This window comes from Bombus pyrosoma, linkage group LG1 (assembly GCF_014825855.1).
Source record: "Bombus pyrosoma isolate SC7728 linkage group LG1, ASM1482585v1, whole genome shotgun sequence".
Classification (NCBI taxonomy): Eukaryota; Metazoa; Arthropoda; class Insecta; order Hymenoptera; family Apidae; genus Bombus; species Bombus pyrosoma.
In genome coordinates, this window is record NC_057770.1 from 5943280 (window position 1) to 5963482 (window position 20203).

General features: G+C 44.3%; 1 protein-coding gene across 4 annotated transcripts in view; it reads right to left on the reverse strand.

Moving 5' to 3' along the window:
* LOC122565641 overlaps nucleotides 1-20203 on the reverse strand; it is a 225797-nt gene that overhangs the window by 110414 nt on the left and 95180 nt on the right. For all 4 annotated transcript variants that reach the window (XR_006316226.1, XR_006316227.1, XM_043721828.1 and 1 more), the window contains 2 exons: nucleotides 8568-8738; nucleotides 4407-4551 (listed from right to left, as the gene is read on the reverse strand). Coding sequence is in view for 2 of the 4 variants with exons in the window: in XM_043721828.1 (XP_043577763.1) it covers nucleotides 4407-4551; nucleotides 8568-8738 (316 nt within the window). In the remaining 2 variants the exon portion in view is untranslated. The remainder of the gene's footprint in view (nucleotides 1-4406; nucleotides 4552-8567; nucleotides 8739-20203) is intronic.

The following is a 20203-nucleotide window of genomic DNA, read 5'->3' on the forward strand; positions in this document are numbered from 1 at the left end:
GATGCAACTCAGCCCGCTAATTAATACCAATTTCGCTAATCCACGTATTTCTCGCCTCGCTGTTCAATGAAAAATATACCCCTACCTCCTTTCCACAAAACTCAATCTTCAATCTGCTACAATTCCCATCGAACGGTATCGCGTAACGATCACCAAACAGAAATTTTTACTCCGATTCCGAATACGAATTTAATCCACCTTGATCCGTGTGCGTTGCAGTCGAGGAACAGTTTAACCGGCAAACGTATATTTGTCGCCTCTAACACGGCTATTTTTGTCCCCTTTTCTTGCGAAACGCCGCGAGTCTACTTATACCAGGCGTAACGAACCGCGAACTTTATGGCAAGCATTAATTAGATTAACGGGATCATTAGTTGTGGTCACGCGCACTTCTTGAACCTTACGCGTCCCGTATCGCCGCAAATCCTAGAAAGCAAGGGACCCCGCGCATGGAACTATGCCGGTTTATAAAATAAACAAACGAGAAACGTATCGTAACGGGTGGGTGGGTAACGGGCCTCTGGCCGCTGTCATATCGAGCGGATGTTCGACAAGCTATTCGCGGAAATACAGGACGAGAATGCCGCTAACTTTGTCGAATTTATTTCAGAGGAGACTAGGAAACTGAGAAACTTTGCACTCCGGCAAATTAATCTTACTGAACGAACGACATAGAATGCAATAGTACACAGGTGTTTCGCACTTTCCGAAGTTCGTGCTTGCGCACTATCGAAGCACGTATACATTTTCTATGAGTCATAGAAGAATTATCATTTGCAGGAGAAATCGATCTTTTGCTGTGACTTTGTGACTTTATCGTAGCGTTCGAGCAAACACATGAATTTTTTGCATTCGATCGTAGAGGAAGATCGCCGTACACTGGGTTATTTCCAGCGAAATAACACCAACGGCATGAAATGACGAGGGAAAATACGCGAGTCGCGTCACGCGCGTGTTTTTAAATTCAGAAGAAATCCGTGAAGTTTCGGAATACTTTCTCTCCGTGCTGTTCCCAGGGTCCCGGTCCGTAATAACATTGAAATTCAATCCAACGTGCCGCTCCATAAAAGTAAACCAACCGATAGCGTATTCCTGATCATCGTCTTTCAGTCTTGTTCCAATTTTCTCTTAATCTGTGAGCCTAGATCCGAGTAAAACGGCTGAAGTAAAGCAGATAATAGGGCAAATTCCGTTCGCAAGCTCTTGCGATAATACAACATCACCACCGATCGTCGCGATATCGCGAATCCCGCACGTCGTTTTGTATCTCTTCTCGTTTAATCGCTTCGAGTACCGTATATCAAAACTGTCAGAAATAACTGTAACCGGCACGAGGAAGAAGATGTGGCTGTCAAAGAATGAAAGGAAACGCGGATAGAAATTGGAACACGATGGAATAGACCGAATCATCTTCTTATTGCATTTGTCAGTTCAATTAGCGGAATTGAGAACCTTTCAATGAGAGGATATGTGAAACGTTTCCCTGTACTTAACATCGTATCGTTTCTGCCTTTCTTCCCTTCCCAATCCTTCGATAAGATTTCACCGCTTCGCTTGCATCGCGTACAGTAGCCCTTCTATGCCGTGTGTCACGCCAACGTTACAAGGGAGGAATAACTTGTTCCTTTGGAAGTGGCAGCAACGAAAGGAATTCGTACGTTTCAAGAGAAGCAGCTATCTCTTTCGCGTAACAAGAATTCTGGGGTGAAAAAGACGATTCTCCTTGGCACAAACGTTTATTCCGCCGTTTCGCGCATCTATCCCGCCAACGAGGAAAACACGACGATATGCGATAGAAAGGTTCGATGTGATTTATTAGCAAGTAATTGAATTCCACCCTGTTGACAAATTTCTTCCCTTGCCAACGGAAATGTAGCAATTTAATCGCGATTTAAACGCAGTTTATTCGCAACAAATCGTAAACTTATTATTAGAAGTGCGCGTTCCGCTGTTTTATTAATAACTCGGCTAAGTTTCTACGCTAGTCACCGAGCCGAGTAAACGTCTAATTAATTTTAGCCCGAAAACTTGGCCGGTACGTTCCACGTTGGTGGAACGACGTGCCGCTCGACGTTGTATGCCGCGTAGTGATGTTTTTCGCGTTCTGCCGCTATCCTTTTCAACCGAGAGGAAGTCGTTCACGGAAGAAACGAGTTTCTGCCACGTACTTGGAGGGTGCGAGAGAACGCGCGTCAGTTATGAACGATGGAGGGGTTACAACGTTTCCGCGAAGAAATTACTTAGGCGTCGCATGCAAGGTTGGCGGGCCGTGCGTGGATCGGTTGCTTCGCGGAAAGTGACTGCTAGTATTTCCACACTGCTCGCGATTTCACGTTCGTTTTACCGCCCTTTAACGGCCACGTTACCGTGCCATTCGCGTTGTTACCTTAAACATCGTTTACCATCGCGCTTCCGTTGCGCCATCAGGAAAACTCGACCAAGGAGGAGGCGGTTGATAATGATGATGCAACGTACTCAGAAATTGTTACGGGCTTTTTTCAACGAAAGTGTCCGCTTTCCGAGCGAGACGATGATGCATCGTACTTGGAACTCGCTATAAATCGCTTCGACGAAAGTCATTGTTCAAGTTTTTACGCGTTATTCCCGTATAAAGTGCAGTTCGCGCAGTTTTGTATCCCTCCTCCTTTTTCCTTTCTTTGCTCTGCTATTCAAAAAGCTTCGGTAATGGCAATAATCGTATCATAGAACGGTACACGTCAAACGATGAAAGTGACAAGAAAAATGCGAGGCGATTACTCAAGAAGAAAGATCAAGGGAGGTGGTCGTAAACTTTCGACGCGCCAGCAACTTCTGTAATTAAAAGCGTGTGCTCGCACACGCGCTCGATCGCTAATGGCTTTACGACGGAGCGGAGTGAAGGGAAGCAGACTGATGAAAAAACCCGTGGAAACTGGCCGATCTTCCGCTGTGCTAAATCTTAGGCAAACGAGGCTGAGAAGGATAAAAGTGTTCTGAACTATAACGCCTATCGATTTCTTTAACGCGAAAATGTCGAAGGGTCGTTGAGGTTAGGGTCCATAAAATGGATCTCTTGTATAATCATCTTCTGGTGGGAAACGATGCTAAGCTAAGAACTGCACACTGAGTGTAATATATTTGCCGTTTAATCCAGATTTTGTAAGTTCCTTTTATACTTTGAAAATCTGCAATAAACTACGAGTATTAACGTTAAGACGTAGATAAAGATAGATTAAGTTGCTGTATAAATTTTCCTTTATTTTCACATCATGGGACGCGTCTCTTTAGCCTTAACTAATTTAAAACATAGCGTTAAGGCAGACTATGCTACACGTTGGACGAACGTGTAAATTATACCAGCGTAGCGTTCGCGTAAAATTGAGAGGTCGCGATGAATAATTTTATAAAACATTGTCACGGAAAGAATCACAGGCCCGAATTAACTTGTCGTACATCGTTTACAGTATTTTTGTCGCGATAAACGTTAGTAACCACGAAATATGTAACCACCGACGTACTAATTTCAACCACCAGCCAATTTCATTCTAATTTCAATCGCTGCTATATACAGGTAAAAGGATTCTGGTACGATCCATATATCACCTACGATATCGATTTAATCGAAATAGAAGAGCGATCGTAGAAATTGTACACGGAAGCTAAGCAGTACATCTAATGGGTTCAAAATTACGTCAGACGGTCTGTCAGCCGACAGCGGAACTTCATTTGCCAACTCCCCCTTAACTTTTCGTTGTTACCAGCACGTTCGCCGAGATTGAATGTTCAAGGGAGCTTAACGTTTCGATTTGCCGCGTTGCTTTTCAATCTCACATCACAGTTTCGAATTAGCCCCGTCAAACTTCTCCGCGTATCGAACCTTTGAATATCGCGCGATCGCTTACCATCGGCGATAAAAAAAGTACGTATCATCGCTACCTCTCGACCTGCCTCTTCATAAAGAAATCCGTCGGCATCGAGGGAGAAGCATTAGGTCCGACGTAGGGTGTGGGTCGACTGACATTGAAAAAAGGGGAAGTTGGTCGGTGTTTGAAGACGAACGGTGAATGGCTGAACGAACGGTAGAACGTATAGATACACAGAGGCGCAAAGAACGAAATTCAGCGCGAGAGGCAAAGAAATTTACTTCTTTGATTGACATTCAAAAGGAACACTCGGCGCTTTCTTTAAGTTGAATTATGAATAGAAGGAGCATAGGAAAAGCCGACGAAAACTCCGAGGGAACATTTTTGAGAAGAGGCGGACGTAAATATTGACTTCCGGACTTACGGCCGTCTGGAAAATGGGGCGAACCCGTGGCGAACGCGTGGCATACGGCTTCCACCGGTTCGTTCGTGTGGGTTCGCCCGCACTCGCTCGATCGCCAAAAGTAGAATAAACTATGGTAATGATGCAACGTTTTCACTCACCGGCTCTCCATCCTGCACTTGCCCTCCCGCGCTTTGCAGTTGCTTTTGAAGTCCTCGAAAATCTGGCTGCACGATTTGCCGCGTAAACAGACGCTCAGCGCATGATTGCAGGTTGGCAGAGCGTCGATGGCGTACGGATCCTTATCTGGAACGAGCATCAAGAAGTTAATGCAATATTTTCAGTTCGTGTTTCCGTTGAACGACGGCTTGCTAAGTGGCAACAGCGGTGGGCCAGAAGTGTGGCAGGAGAATTACGACGGTCGCCAATTTCATGGGGATAAATGAAAATATTGTCTGCGAGTATCTGACGTTCAGTTCGTTGAAGTTTTAAATAACGCCGTTGTTAACGGAAATGAAGCATGTTCCTTTCTTGAAAAAAGAAAACTATTTTTCGAAAGAGATAATTACCGCCCGCGACGCGACGAGTAGAGGTAAAATTTAAACAGAACGGATGGACGAAAAATTCTACTAAAAATCTGATACACCTCTTTGCTCGCTCGAAAGAAACGAATAAACATGAACGGGTTACGCCGTGCATTGAGCTCGCGTTTGTTAAAAGGGCGCGGTAATTGGTGGTCGAGTAATTAAAAAATTCCTCGAATGAAATTACCGTTCGTTATTAGCAAGCAGAAAATTCATGGTGCCGTTCGCAGCCCTAGAAATCGTGGCGAAATAAATTGAAGCTCTCGGACGTACAAATATAACGAAAAGACGTATCTGCGCGAAAGCCAATGAGAAATAAAACAATAAGTCGCCGGTGCGGGCGCCTGGGTCCGGATAAAAAGAAGAATCAGAAAATAATAAAGGTATTCTCTTATCAAAGGGGGAAAGAAGAGTCCGGATGGGTGTGTTAAGAGGCGAGGAGAGATTTTTCGCGGATAAAGGGAAGAGGATCCGGAAATTTCCTGTGAATAATTTCAAAGACCGCCATCCCTCTCCTCTTATTCCGCTCACGAATTCCGCGATAACAAAAACGATCACAATTAAACGCCGGATTAATTCATTTAAGGCCGAAGAGATCCGTAAGCGGATAAGTCGAAGAAAAATGGATAAAAATCGGAGAAAGAAGAAGTCGAGTCGCAGCATTTACAATCTGCTTTGTAAATTAAGAACGGAGGTGAAAATGATTAGCAAACGCGCGTGAAATATACGTAAAAAGAAGAGTCGATGAAATAAGAATAATGGGAAGATGGAAGGATAGATGGGCGAGAGGGAGGACCAGATGAAGAAAAGAATTCCTCTCGCGGAATCGACAGGAAAGAGGAGAGGCATTCTGCTAGCGTCGCTAAGAGTGAAAACGAAAAAGGAGAAAGATAACGAAAGGGGAAAGAGCGAGAAAAGCTGAAAAGACTAGGGAATAGAAGGTAGTAAGGGGCGGGGGAGGAAGGATCGCGGCTGGAACAGCGAGTGTGAGTGAAAAGAAGCGTATTGGGAATTATCCGTGAATCGTTCGAAAATGCTCAAAAGGCTCGACGGCCCGGACGAGCGAGCCCTCGGGAAAATGAACAATGGAGACCGTAGGAGAAGCCGCAATGGCGCGGAGGTTATATAAGAGGCCGCAGTCAAAGATATCGCGATCCTTTTGTTTCTTCCACGAGAGCCGCGTCCGATCCTCTCTTTTCATCGAAGGGAAATGTCCGGCTGAGTGGCACCTCGATCAAATTTTCTTGTGTCGTACGATGTCCGCTACAACTTCCGCTACGTCGTCTCCGCCAACTTTCCAGATAACTTTCCTACGATTAACCTAACCTCATCTGATACGTCACGGGCAGCCGGTGACGACGCCGGCTAAATCTAAAGATAAATGTTTCCGATAGATTCGTTTCCATGGTAAAATTATCCAACGGACTACTAAACATCCATCAAGCATTCGATCGGTGTTAAATCGCGTTTCAGATAGTTGATACGCGTCGAATGTACTTTATCGGAAAATGACAATGACATATTAGGGGCGGCTTGCGTTTTGTATCGATAAAATATTCATTAAATTGGTCCGCAAACGCGAAACGAAAGAGGATCAGGAATCGACGGTCGGTATTCATGGAACGTGAATATGTTAGTTTCAAAAGGAAAACGGAAATGTCTGGAAAAGGAAGCAATTAAGAGAAAAATAAATTAAGGTCACGAGCCAAGATTTCACCGCCCGTCAACTCCGCCTTCAAATATGATTCTGCTATTAAAACAGGGAGAAGAGAAGGCGGAACTTTGCAGTAGAAATACTTTGAGCAAAGATTGACGGTGTAGGGAATTTATGGATGATCGACAAGGTTACCAAAGCATTCGTCAAACTGATATACCGAACTCTCGCACGAACTCTCTAGCGTAGGCGTGCTCAACGTAACTGAAAATATAATTGCTCGCCAAATACGAATAAGATAGCGAAGGATGGATGTTTCAAGAGATCAAGAACGAAGGAGAAAACGCGAGCCATTGCGATCCTCGAGGCCGAAGGAGCAGGAATAATTTGGAAGTAATGAGTCGAGCAATTAGAAGAGTTTGGCCAGAATCTTAATTACATTTATCCCAGTGTATAAGCCGGCATGGTCCGGTGAAAGCCGGTCATACGGGAAAGGCAACGCGGATAATGAAAGCCCCGCGCCGCAGCCGCTACGAAAACCAGGAAGCTTCGGCACTTAATGAGATTAAATTCGCCCTCCTGCTTCGAAAAAAGGAAACGAAGAAAAGGTAGAACTGGCTTCCGGGTGGCGAAAAAAAGAAGCAGAAGGAGAAAAGAGGCCTGGCAAAGGCACGCAGCTCTTCCCTTTTCCCTCCGTTAAACGCGCAAAGATCCGCGCGTTTTCCTCCTCTCGAAGTCAACGTCAGTTCCAGAATCCAGTGAAAAGCAACGCGTTGTAGCTTATGCAGCCGAGGCCTTTGAAGCTTTCGACGAGGCATAAAAAGATCGCAAAAAGAAGGAAGAAATCGGTTCTAAGCTTTCGCCTCGATGGGCCGAGCGTAACGTGTTGCATCTACGATCATCCGGCTCTGCCTCGCCACCTTCGTTTTTCATCCACGAGCTATACTGCGCCAGAGTTTCGACCGAATTAAATCGCCTATCCTATTATCGAGTCGATGGTACGAAATAATTAAGAGGGTTAACCGAAACCGGCATTCGCGAGCATATCCCGAAATTAGATGCCTCGTTGAGAATTGTGAAAAAGAGAAGAGCGGATCGATGACCGTAACTCTATCTTGTATCAATCGAACGGAGAGCAGAGAGATGCGATTTTTCATGGTGGACGTTTTAAAAAATCGAATGACCGCGGATGATGAATTAGAAATGGAGGAGCGAATACACGATGCGAGTACCGGGCACGAAAAGCTACCTTACATGACCCAGTTGTGAACGAGCGGAGTGACATGCGAAAAAATAGATAAGAATAATTGTATTTCCAATTTTCCTCGGTCGAAAGGTCTAACCAAGCAAAACCGTGTTAAAATAGAAAATATGTAGTTACTGACGGCAGACGTGCCGGTCGATCGAACAAGAAAGCGTACTGCTGAAGGGGATCGTGGTAAAAAATATCCGACTACAAGCTCCGTGCTAGTCGAAAGGCATTCGGATAATCTTGCTCGTGCGAAGGGGAATCACGGAGAATGCGAACGGTAAACATCGTCGACGATTTCTCAGGTAAAGACGAACGGGACGGATTCCGGTTTCGAGGACGCTCGAGCTTCGACCAACGTTCTCGCTCGTTCTTCCGGTTGGCGGCTTGCTTCGAGTGCGTACAACGCCAGATAGAAGTTAAGGTTAAACAAGAAACGAACGATGGGACAGATTATTGGAAACATCGCGCGTGTACGACTCGTTAAAAGTTTCCGAGCATCGTCGGTGGACGACAGACCGAGACCGCCGAGAGGAATTTCCCCGATGCTCGCTCGGAATCTCTCGTTGCAATCACGGCCTCGCGATTAAACGCTTGTTAGAAGATTAACGCGTGTCCAGCTCGATCCCTTTTTCACGGCGACTAGATCGATCTTAATTGATTTCCTCTGTTTCCGCCTATAAAATCCTATTTTCTGATAATAGAAAAACTCGACGGCTTTATATTCGTGGAAAGATTGGCGATCGTATCTAGCCCGTTAAAGTACGCGGAAAGCTGTTGCAATTCCTTCGGATAGTATCTATCGAAAAATGTAAATTTTTCGATGGAAACTTACCTTTCTTTGAGACGTAGATGCAAGGATGGTCGAAGAGGAAATTCTGAAAACTGTTGCAATCCGGATCTACATGCGGTTCCCTGCAGAGGCACGTTGGGCGGAAGAAAGGGAAAGCTTGCAGAGTGTGCAGGGCCGCTTGACACTTTGTCACTGTCACCGTCGAACAAGCCACTGAAACAGTTAAATTATTATTAAGCAAGCATGCTCATTGCCGATGACAAATACGTCTCCTTAACGAGGCGCGAGTACGAATAAATTTTGCGTACCAAGTGCTCTCGTATCAAGTGCTTCTCGTAAACACGTGACAGTTACGGTAGGGAGATGAAACGCGCAATTCGAACGTGCGAATGACGTCGGACGAAACACAAGCCCGTAATTGCGCGTGCGATTAAACGAAAACGGAAGAAAATCGAATCGACAAAGTCGTACGTGTACGTGTCTCGTGTACGGTGGATTCGGTAGGATTATATTTCGCGGACAATAATTGGCGGAAGACGCGACGAACGTCGGTAACGCGTAGCTGCGGAGACCGGGAAGAAGTCCCATCGAGGAATTGGGCGTAACGGGAGCCGAACAAGGCTCGACAGAGAGATTATCGTGCAAGAATGGAACGGTCGCGTTACGCCGCAGGGAGCAATGGGAAGTCCTATAGTCGGAAAACCGAGGATAACACTCGAGGTGTCTCGATCGTTTCAGCAACAACATTTCAACCTTCTGTGTAAACGTAACCGCTTTTCCTTGTTGCCACGACGCGATGGCAAGATCCATCGACTGTCGTCGTCGATGCGATACGCGAGGAATGTACACGTTTAGAAAAATTTCACCCGAGGGAAGAACATAGAGAGATTACATTACGGAATTGCTGAACGCGAAAAGGAACTTATAAAAGGCGATATATGTAAGACGAGGCATTTCACGTCGTGATATATATTCGTTTCGCGACAGTCAAAAATTAATTTGCCGCCTGAGAAAGGTGATTTCGCCTGGAGTCGCGTCGTAAACTTTGCCTGGCCATTACTTAGCCGGCCAAGAATCCAATCGATCCGGGAAACCAGGCTTTCAGGACACCGGGTATAACTTTCCTAGAAGACCGTGGAAAGATGGCAAACGAAGAGTCAGTGCTCTATCTTAAATTAAACATTAACTTCTGGCTGCCAGAGAATTTTACTTTCCGCTTTGTAGCCGGAACTCCGCCTCGTACGAATCTTTTTCTTCTTTCCTCCCCGGTGGCATTCCCTTTATTTCTCTGCCATGCCAGCGCCAGCACTCTTATTTCCTCGTCGACGGAACGTTTAAATTAGGTCGCGACGACGTCGACGCCACCGATGGTTAACGACGTTTTCATCGGTTCGCGACGAATCTATGCCACAAGTTGCACGTTGCCGTCTTCGCCGAGTCTTCTCAAAAAATTCACCCGACGAAAATCGTATCATCGGCGTCCTCCGAATCAACGCCCGAAAGACTGGTCGCGATAAAGAAATGGGCCACCTCCTCCCAGGTTAGCAACTCTCTTCTCTTTCCATTTCTGCATCGTATTGCAGACGCGATTTGTTATCGAGATAAATCGAGATTATCGGATCGCAGAGCCGTGCTAATATTCCGTTAGCGGGTGGAAAAGCGCAATTGAAACTTCCACTTCGGTCATTATTTTTCGATCTGACATTCGACGATGACGACGACATCTGGATTCATTACTTATACCCCATCGCCGCTGCTGCACGGTTATTACGAAACTTACGATGTCTTGGAATAGTAATTAAGGCGCACTCTCGTTCCTATTCTTTCTCCGAACGACGCTGTACTAATTAATCTGCGTACGGGGGAATCTCGCGCGAGCAGGAAAAAGACGAGGAAGAGGGCGAGTTGAAACTGCTTTAACGAGGAAATATTTTAACCGTTAAAATCGTTGCGCGAGTAGTCTAGGAAGGTTGGTCGGCCGATATCTCGCTCTTTCGTTCTCGTAAAAATCAACTTCTCGGTGAATAAATAGCAAATAAATATTACACGTAGGAACGCGGCGTAAGATCATTGAAACCACACTGACGTCTCTTAGGAATTTTTCAGAAATTGCAGATGCTTAGGCGGCCAATTTGCGAAATTGAAACGCTGCTTTGTCCTTAAACGGTCTGACCGACTCTGACCCGGTATCTTGCTCGCTCTTTGATATTTAAATCTGACAATTTAGTACCACTTTAGAATAATCGTATCAACCGATCTCCTAGCCCGTAATACGTGGAAAGTTGCGGATCGTAACGAAGCGAAACAGAAACCGATCGGCCGGAGATAGTTTCAGCGAGAATAACACGATCGCGGCGGAACGCCAATGAAAATAAAATTCGGCAACATTCGAAACCGATACGATTCGAAAACTGCAAGGCAATATCAAAACAGATTTAATAAAACAGGAAACAAATCAACCGTGGCGAAAATAAAAAGTATACGGTCCGCTATCGACTAGAAACGACACGGTTAGAAGATTGATTGTTCTCTGAAAACAAAAGGGGACCAATAAAAAAAAAAGAAGAAAAAACAACGGAAACAACGTTGTAAAACTTGCTTCGTATTATCCTACGGGGGTTGAATCGATGGTAGCGTAGAAGTCGTGAACACGCTCAAATCGTCACAATACACGATATTGCACAAAACCGAGGATCTGGCAGCTGCAGTTGCAGCTGCACCGACGCTGATACCGTCCTGTCTCTCCCGTTTAATGCTGCCATACCGCGCCTATGCACCATGCTCTACGAGAACTCGCATGGTCACTGTTAGATAGCGGTTTCGGGGAACTGAGCGATGCAGAGAAAGCAGGAGGGAGAACGCCACGAGATCATACGTACATACGTTTGTACGATTGTGCACCACCCATCTGCGTTCTGCGAGGTGGACCACCAACCACTATCCGAAACATGTGCCCTTGTCTCCATGGATAGCACAGGTGATACCTTCATCTCTATTCAAAGCTAACCGCCGTGCTCGATTTTACCTTTTAATCGAATTAAATAGGAGTTTTCACTGCGATAGGCAGAAACGGTGTCCGCTTCGTTTCATAAAGATGATCGATAACCTTAGCCTGGGTAATCATAAAATTGATACAGAGCTAGCTCGATAGTTAAAAATTCCGTCTAAACGATTCAATTTGCCGATCCTTCTCCCCTGCTCGAGCAAGAGACGGTGCTTACTTTGCTTCTTTAGTCTCATTTTTCGATCAAACGTTTTCTTCGCAAGAAACGGATGGTTAGCCTGGCTAAATGAATCTTCTTTTGTCTTACGAAAGAACGTCGCAAGAAACTCGTAGATTCTTTACGATTTTTATATCCGCGGTGGAAATCGTCAGAGTGAAGAAAACGTTTCTCGATGGGCTTTCATTAAAACGGCCGAATTATTTCCTAAGTAACGACTTTAATTCGGATGAAAATGTCCTGCTTTTTACCGGAGATAACGACCTTATTATATCGAGATCCTGGTTAGCAACTTTTTACCAGCACTCCCGTCTCTATGTTGCGAAATCTTCCTCGCAATACACGCTCGGAGATTTGAACGCGATAGTTCTGCTTTGTATTCAACCTGAACTTCCATATTCGTTACGTGCGCAAAAAAAAAAAGAATTATTATCTCTTTTTTTCTTTTTTTTTTTTAGTCTTCCCGTCTGTTTTTCATTTCGTACTCGTACGCCAGGTCGGCTATTAGTTTCTCTTATCCATTATATCATAAACGCCAGAATAGCTAATTAGTTTCTTTCTATTTTGAATTGTTTAATTGACGACGACCGCGTTTGTGTCTATTTTATTTCTTCTCCTTTCAATTTCGTTCGAAAGTTGACGAAAAATAAAAGATCGAAATTCAATTAAGGTAACGTACGGTATTTTTATGGAATCGAGCAGAACGAAACATAACAAATTAGAGTCACGACGTTGTCAGGAAAATAAAAACGCGGGGAAATGCGTTTGTGAAAAAACGTACCGTGCGCTTCGTGAAATCGATGTGGATGAATTTATCAATACTTGCACAATTGCGTTCTCTATCGACGGGTCGAATCGCTTTGTCTCTATTTCAGTCTCGATATTTCGACTATCTAATTTACCATAGCATCTACAAGTGAAAATGCAGCCGTTTTGTTCTAGTACAAACGCGTATCCCGCAGGAGACATGAAAATCGTAGGACTGTATCGCGATCTATTGGGATTTGTTACATCAAAGTAACCACCGGATCGAACGATTAAAGCGATGTAAAAATATGAAAGCTCAAAGGATGTAGCCAATGTTCGGACGTCGAGGATAAAAAGGGCACACACCGCAAATGTAATTGCAACGTTTATTAAATCTTCCGCGATCAAATGACCACGCGTTTTCCCGATTTTTATTAAACAGCCTCGGAAAAAGCTTTCGATTCGAACGGTTACAAAGCGAGCGACATCGGCTTTTGATCGCGTCGGATGCCTATTGTCTCGATTCTCATTCTCTTCTATAATTATCATAAAATCCGTGTGACCCGCGCGCTTCTATATTCGTTTTCCGAACGGTAAAAATATTGCTTGCCTCGTAATATTTCAGCTATTGAAAGGAGGAAAAAAAACCGGGGCGTGGAAAAAACTTTCGCAAAACATTAAATTAACAGCATAAATCCTGGAATTTCTATTTTTATCTCTGTATTATTCTGAGTTTTTCATCGTCGTGCTTGTCCGTTCGTCATTGATGCGCGGCGTGGGGCTCCCTTTCGTTCTCTCTTGTTCCACGTCGCGCTTTAATTATCAGAATACGTTCCGGAAATACCGTGCCGTGATGAAGAGACCGGTGCGTTGATAAAAAGCACAACCGATCGTGGCCAGGGCCGGCGCGAGCCTCTGTTATAATTCATCGGCGGCGAAAAATGAAAAGCGAAAAAATATGTGCAGCCAACGGATGGCTCGCGATCTCGAACAAATCGGAGGTAGGATACGCGACACCAGCCTCTTTCTCTTTTCCTTTCTATCCTCGCGTTTTCCTTTTTTCTATCCGCTTTTCTCCGGCGTATGTTCGCCTAGGAGCACACGCAGACACGTGCACAACATGTGAATCCCGTACACAGCCATACAATTTTCCCTCCTCCGTCGCTATCTTTCTCCTACCTAGGCCATTGTGCTCAAGAACTGTGCACGGCGCTTTGCCGTAACAACGTACATTGTATTTTCGAACAATGGGAGGATCCTTCTACCGTCCCCATCACCGTTTCCACCCTCTTTGCCACCTTATCGGTGCTTTTTTCCACGGCAAGACCACGCTTTCCGCGCTTATTAATGGCGGCAAGCGGCAAGCGGCAAGCGACCGTTGAGCTTCGATTTCGAGCAGTCGCGTTTTATTCCGGTATCGTTTCTTTTAAAATTATCCGCTTCCTCTTTCTTCCAGAAGTTTTCTCGGGGATTGCTATTCGCGGATCAACGAGAACCGATTCGTTTCGACATCAGTAGCCCAGATTCTCCTCTACGCTTTTCCTAAAAGACCCGACTTTATTTCCTCCTCAATTACGTTTCCGCGAGACTCCCCGGCAGCATAATACTCTGCCGATTCTTTGTTCCATTAATTAAATAATCCGAGGATCCTGTTATTTGCTCTCACAATAACCTCTGTCTACGACACGAACGAACGTTCGCTTGAAAAATCGAAATTCCGAGAGATTCTCGCGATCGCAACGGAATATCCCGGAGCCGTGCCGCCTTTCACGGAACGATTAAAAAGTTACGGAGCATGAAAATATAAAAGAGACGAAAGAAACGTCCGTGGTGTTTCACGGCGATGAAACTTGCTGAACTTTCCTCCTCGGATTTCATCCGGATTCTCGGCATCGTCAATCCTGCGCGTTTAAAAGTAACGTTTCCCGTTCTCCGGTAAAGCTCGGCCGACGAAATAATTAACCGTTTCATTCGAAGGAAAGTGCGCGTGGATTCGAAAGAAGCTCTTAAAGTGGAGGCAGTAACCGACCGGGTCTCGGGAAACAGAGCGACCGACTAATCAGCTTGTCCTCTTTGTACAATCCGCGATTTGCAACCAATGAACCAATGGAAAAGTTTGCTCTCGCCTCGCGTTCCTTAATCGTAGAGTCCCCGAGAAGAAAGTTCCGCTAGAAATAACGTAGAATAAAGAACCAACGATTCGGAAGTCTTGTGCCAAAACGACTCAAAATTTCTTCTTTTCTCTGGCCGATAACGGTCGTCGGTAAATTCGACGAATAGCAGGGTAACGACTAGAATGTCGCGTGTACTTGGCTGGCAAGTTATTTCGTCGTAGAAATTAGATTGTACGCAACGTCCTCGTGAAACGATATTGCCGTATTCGTTCGCAAAGTGATTTTCGTTCGTGCGCATAATAACCAACGACGAGGCAGAATTTTCCCCCGACGAACGGGGTAGAGCGACGATCGAGGGTTTAACGGAAGGGTGGTTTGTCTACCGGTTGCCATAACAAGGGACGAAGGGCCGCGTGCTCGTATATTCCGGATCATTTTACCGTATAAACGTTTAAGCAGCAAATTGATTGCCCCTACGGCTCATGCTAAACCCAATAAATGTAATCGTGCTCACCGATTATATCGTTGCAAAATCGTGTGCGATCGTGCACGTAATCAAACGCGTAAATTTCTACGCGACACCGTACAATTAAACAATGCTGGCTTACCATACTCGAGGATAAGCAGTTTTAAGTTGCCTCGTTATCGGCCAATCGAGAAATCTATCTGGATTTTCCATGGGTTTTTGCATTTCGATAAGTGGCCCTCGGAGCCAACGATCGGTTTTCCTGCCTTGCTAATTTTACGCAACGATTTTCACCAGGTTACCCGATCGATATTTTCTACCACGCAACATATGATTTTCGTACGCATCGATTCGCTTCGTCAGCAACTTGGTCACTTGTTCGAAGTTTGGAAAAAGTAGCGAGCCAAAGGGGAAGCGAACAAGCACGGCCAAGGAAGAATTAAGGTTGTTCTCGATTTTCTAAAGCAGTTTCTTATCGATACACTGTTAACGAGATAATCCGGTCAGCAACGAAATTACGTTTACAGGAGACTTTTACGTTAAAGCGCCTGGCTAACGATACCCACTACGTCGTGCGGCAATCTTTTTCCTTAAGTTTCTATGAAAACTAAACGATCGTCGGAACGTTGTGAAAAAAACGTCCTTAAGATAGAAGCCCCGATAGCGACTAAATGAAAATGGCTTCTTCCCGAGCCGAGCTTCTCCTTGAGAGTACACCTACTGAAAAACTTTCGCCACCAAAGGAGGAACGCCTTCGATTCATGATGCTGCCCAGGCTTGGAATATATTTTCGGGAACCTTTCGCCATTTTATTTAGAAATAAAAAACGAATCGATCGCAATTACTGCGACTAACGCGAATACACAAAATTCAGGGTATTGTGTTGCAAGTTTCGAACGTTGATCCGAGATGCGAAAGTCACACAAGACATCCTACGATTTTACTTTGTCGCCAGTTTCATCCAGCATCGTTGGAATTCGCGCTGAAACGCGAGCGTTTCTAAACTGAAAATCTGTCCGGAATTCCTCTCCTATTAATTGCCTTTCTCCTTGACTCGAGGAAAAATTACACCCTAAGCTCTGGTTGCTGAAACGCGAGGCTGAAAGTAACGAAGCGGACGTTGGCTAACGCGTGTAACGGAGGCCGCCTATTCTAATCAAAAAGATTCGTTTCAAGAAATCCCAAGGTTTCGATTGAAATGGGCCGCATGAGACGCGAATGATCGGTCCGTGATAATCGCAGTTCGCCTAAAAGAGAACGCAAATAACGTAAGATAGAAGCTATCCATCGCGAAGAAACGCGAGTCTGATAGGATCGTCGAGTATTATTTTGTTGCCGCTGAATTAATTTGGCTCGCAGTTACAGCAAGTAAATTCGTTTATACCTTCAGGCGTAATCGATGATTTGGCTCGAGTTCAAACAATCAATCATTCGCTCGGCCAACTGTTGACCAAATGAAAGCGTTATTTCAAATGACACGGGGATTCCCGGTGCGGGCTCGGTTTAACCTTTAACCAGACTGTCGAATATGGGACAGGAAACATAAACTTCGGCTTGTGCAGTTACACGCGCCACGATTTGTACGCGGTATTTACTGCGAGCATAAATAACACGACGATTTCGCGTTACGTTAATTATGACAATCATTTAAGCTTGCCAATTGTTTCGAACAATCGCGTGTAAACGATATTGCTGAAATCTGATTAAAAATTAGCCAGACGTAGGATTCGACTAGTTCGATAATGTCAAGAATTTAGGCAATTGCCTAAAAGAAAATGTTAATGCATTTATCCCCGTCGATTCTATAAATTGGTATCGGCTCGTTAAAAAGCGAAGCTATTGCCCGGGAAGCTCTCGCTCTAAGTTTCCCACAGTACATATATATTCAGCGGAATCGATCGTAATGGTCGGCGCGTGTACCTTTCGCGGCGTTAGTGATAAGCCCCGAAAGCATCGGGATTAGTATGTGGCGATAAATCAGAATTAATTTGAACGTCCACGCTATCCCTTTTAACGTTTTACTTAGTCGACGAAGCGGAGAATCGAAAAGAGAAGGAGGCGGTAGACAGAAGGAGAAATCGGAAATGCAAAGGAGATGAGGTAGCAAAGCAAGGCGAACAGAGAAACGGAGAGGGCAAGGGAAAGGGACACGATGGGAAAAGTGCAGGAAGATTCATAAATCCAAATAAACGTTTGGAGCCTCTTCTGCCTTGCAGATTTCAAACAATCGTGATTCCAAAGCGAATTCGAATATCCCTTTCTCCTCGGTTAATATTCCTTTTCGCGTTATTCATTGTTCTGACGTATGATTCAGCGGTGGCACAGGACAAGGGTCCTCTAACGACGACTTGACATTTGAATTTTAAAGTTAAATCTAGTCTGTGCATTATTACGCGGCCGACAGGTAATTTCTGCGCCGCTTGGCTAAAAGTGTGCGCACGCTACTTACTTAAACCGGAGTAATTTGTAAAATATTTATTCAATTATTTACATTCAGATATACATATATATATATATACATATGTGAAAATTAATTTTATAAGATTGATATAACAAAACGGAGAAAAACGTTATCCGGGTAAAAATAGTTTCGAACTGGAAAACTAGCTGGAGATATGAAGGAATTAGTACTAAGCATAGAAAATGCTCGATGCTTCTGGGATAAAGGGAAACGCTTGAATAAAAATCTGCACGTGCTGGAACTCATAAATCTCGGCGCGTACGTGACGCTTCAACCGAGATTGGAAAGCTTAATCTTGGCTGGGAAAATTGGCCCTTAACAATGCAGCCATTCCTATCCTCGATTCGACTAACAATAAGCTAAACCGATTTGTCAGCCTTTAATTTATAATGTATCGAAACAACTTTGGTTCGAGGGATTGCCATTATAAAAGTTGTACGCGTTATTTGTAAGTCAATTAGAAATTTTCCAAGTATACCGCAATTTGCATAGTAATGACTTTTCGCGCAACACAAATAGCTTGAAACAAGCAATTAGCTTAGCAATTATAATCCCAAGGAATCGCTCTAATCTATTTTACTTGATTACTTATTCCCATCGAATCAGAACGATCAATGAATAATTTACATAACTGTCAAGTTTGCAGGAAATCTCTTATAATCATATCGCTCGATTCTCATTAGTACGATCGTCTTCATTCGATAAACAGGCTATTGGTTCGCCTTGACAACCTCAAAATCAATCATCCAAGAACCACCACAGAAATTAAAAGACGCGCAAACCACAGGCGTCTCGATGATCATCATCACTTCTCGAACCTGGAACGCAACGTAATCGAAAGATCACATAGGAAAAAAGAAAACTCACGAGATAGAACAAGGAAGGGGTGGGTCGTTATTTACGGACGTAAGTAGCACCAGCCGCAAAATGCCACCGATGCCTTTTAATAAGAGAGTCTTGCCATACCATATCCTTTGGCCGACACGTTATTACTTTGGACGTCTGCATACTTGGTACGACTCCGTCTGTGCCTTCATCACCGAGAAGCAACTCCTACTGAGGATCACAGTCTACACGGTATGACGTGGCGTGTAACTGCAAATAGATAGGTGGAAAAAGAGTGCTCAAACGGAACGACCGGCTCATATAAAGTTCAGCCGGTTCACAAGTATCCGTACACATGGACCGAGGTTCCGAGAAGTCACGAAATCCCAAATCGACTAGGAATCCCCTTCCCACGCATCCTCTATCGACCGATTTTCTGGACAAGCCTCTCTAGCGGGTCGGCTGTCAAGCGCACAACCCTCAGGAAGCTGGAAAGGTACGCTCACGAAATTTCACTTCGGACAGCAAAATGGAAACTGAATCCTTCTTGTCGGCCAGAATGGCTGAATGCAGCGAATACGATGTCCACCCGCTGATTTATCATGGACTTTCTTCGTTAACACGATGACGTGCGGCGGTACTTCATTCGTTTTCATTGTCGACTTTTCACTGGCGATTTTAAGGTTTAACGTTAATCCGTTTGTAACCGTTAGCACGTTCGTAGAAGAGAAGAGGAACGGTGAAAGAAAGCTCGTTTCTTCGATATTATGAACAGAGTACGTTCGTAATTGTGCCATTTGGCGGGAAATTTTCAATGAAAATGTATCGGGCAGATAAAGCCGGATACTCGAAGAGACAAGACTCGCGGAATGAAACGAAAATTCTTTGAATTTTGCGATCAACGGAAGCAAAATGGAACGATGCGATACTAACGGAACGAATATTTTGCGATATGTGACAGAGAAATAATGAATTTAAGCGTTCCATTGAAACTGGAATTATTCCTGAGCGCCGTGAAAATCAGTAACGAATCGTCGCTACTTTCGAATAAAGTAAAAGCATTTATTAATCAGGTTGCAGGTAACAACAAATCGATTACGTAAATTAAAATAGGACAGTGCACAGGAGCGAAATGTGCACAAAGGGAACGAAACGGGCCATTCAAGTTGCGCAATTAAACGATCGTTCAATCAGAATTATGCAAGCGATATCGAATAAACATTCAACTGGCAGAGCCGGTTCGTCGACAATGAATAAGCTTTAAGTGTAAGATCAACGCCGAAAGCAGTTTACGGAATAACAGCTTGCTATCTGCGAAGATTTTCCTAGAACTCAGCGATCATTTTCATCGATAAGGTTAACACGAAATGGAGGTCCGCTATGGTCGACAATATTCATCGTATGGGGCACTAGCGCGCGAAATAAGGGTTGCGGATAAGATTATGGCAGCTCCTGTGGTTGTTCAGGGAATGTTAACGATCTGGAAAACCGTTCATATTGGTACTTTCTATATCGTGTTTCTTATCCACAGTTTTCTGCCGACTTACAAATATTCGACAAATCGTTGCTCCGATCGATATTACATTTCTTACAAGTTTTTCTATTATCATCATCTTAAAAAGAAAAATTTTGTAACCGCCGATAAAGACTTTTTACAGTCTTGTCATATAGATATTATATTCGTACGTTGTTTGATTCGATTATCAAAAGCGGAAACAACGATGTAACTTTTTCAACAGCAATTATTCACAAAACGTAGCTAACAATAAGTTTCAAAGCAACGTTAACTCCGCTAACTACGAAACTTCTTTTACGAGTGTAATTGCGCTGATGAAATTGCAGTG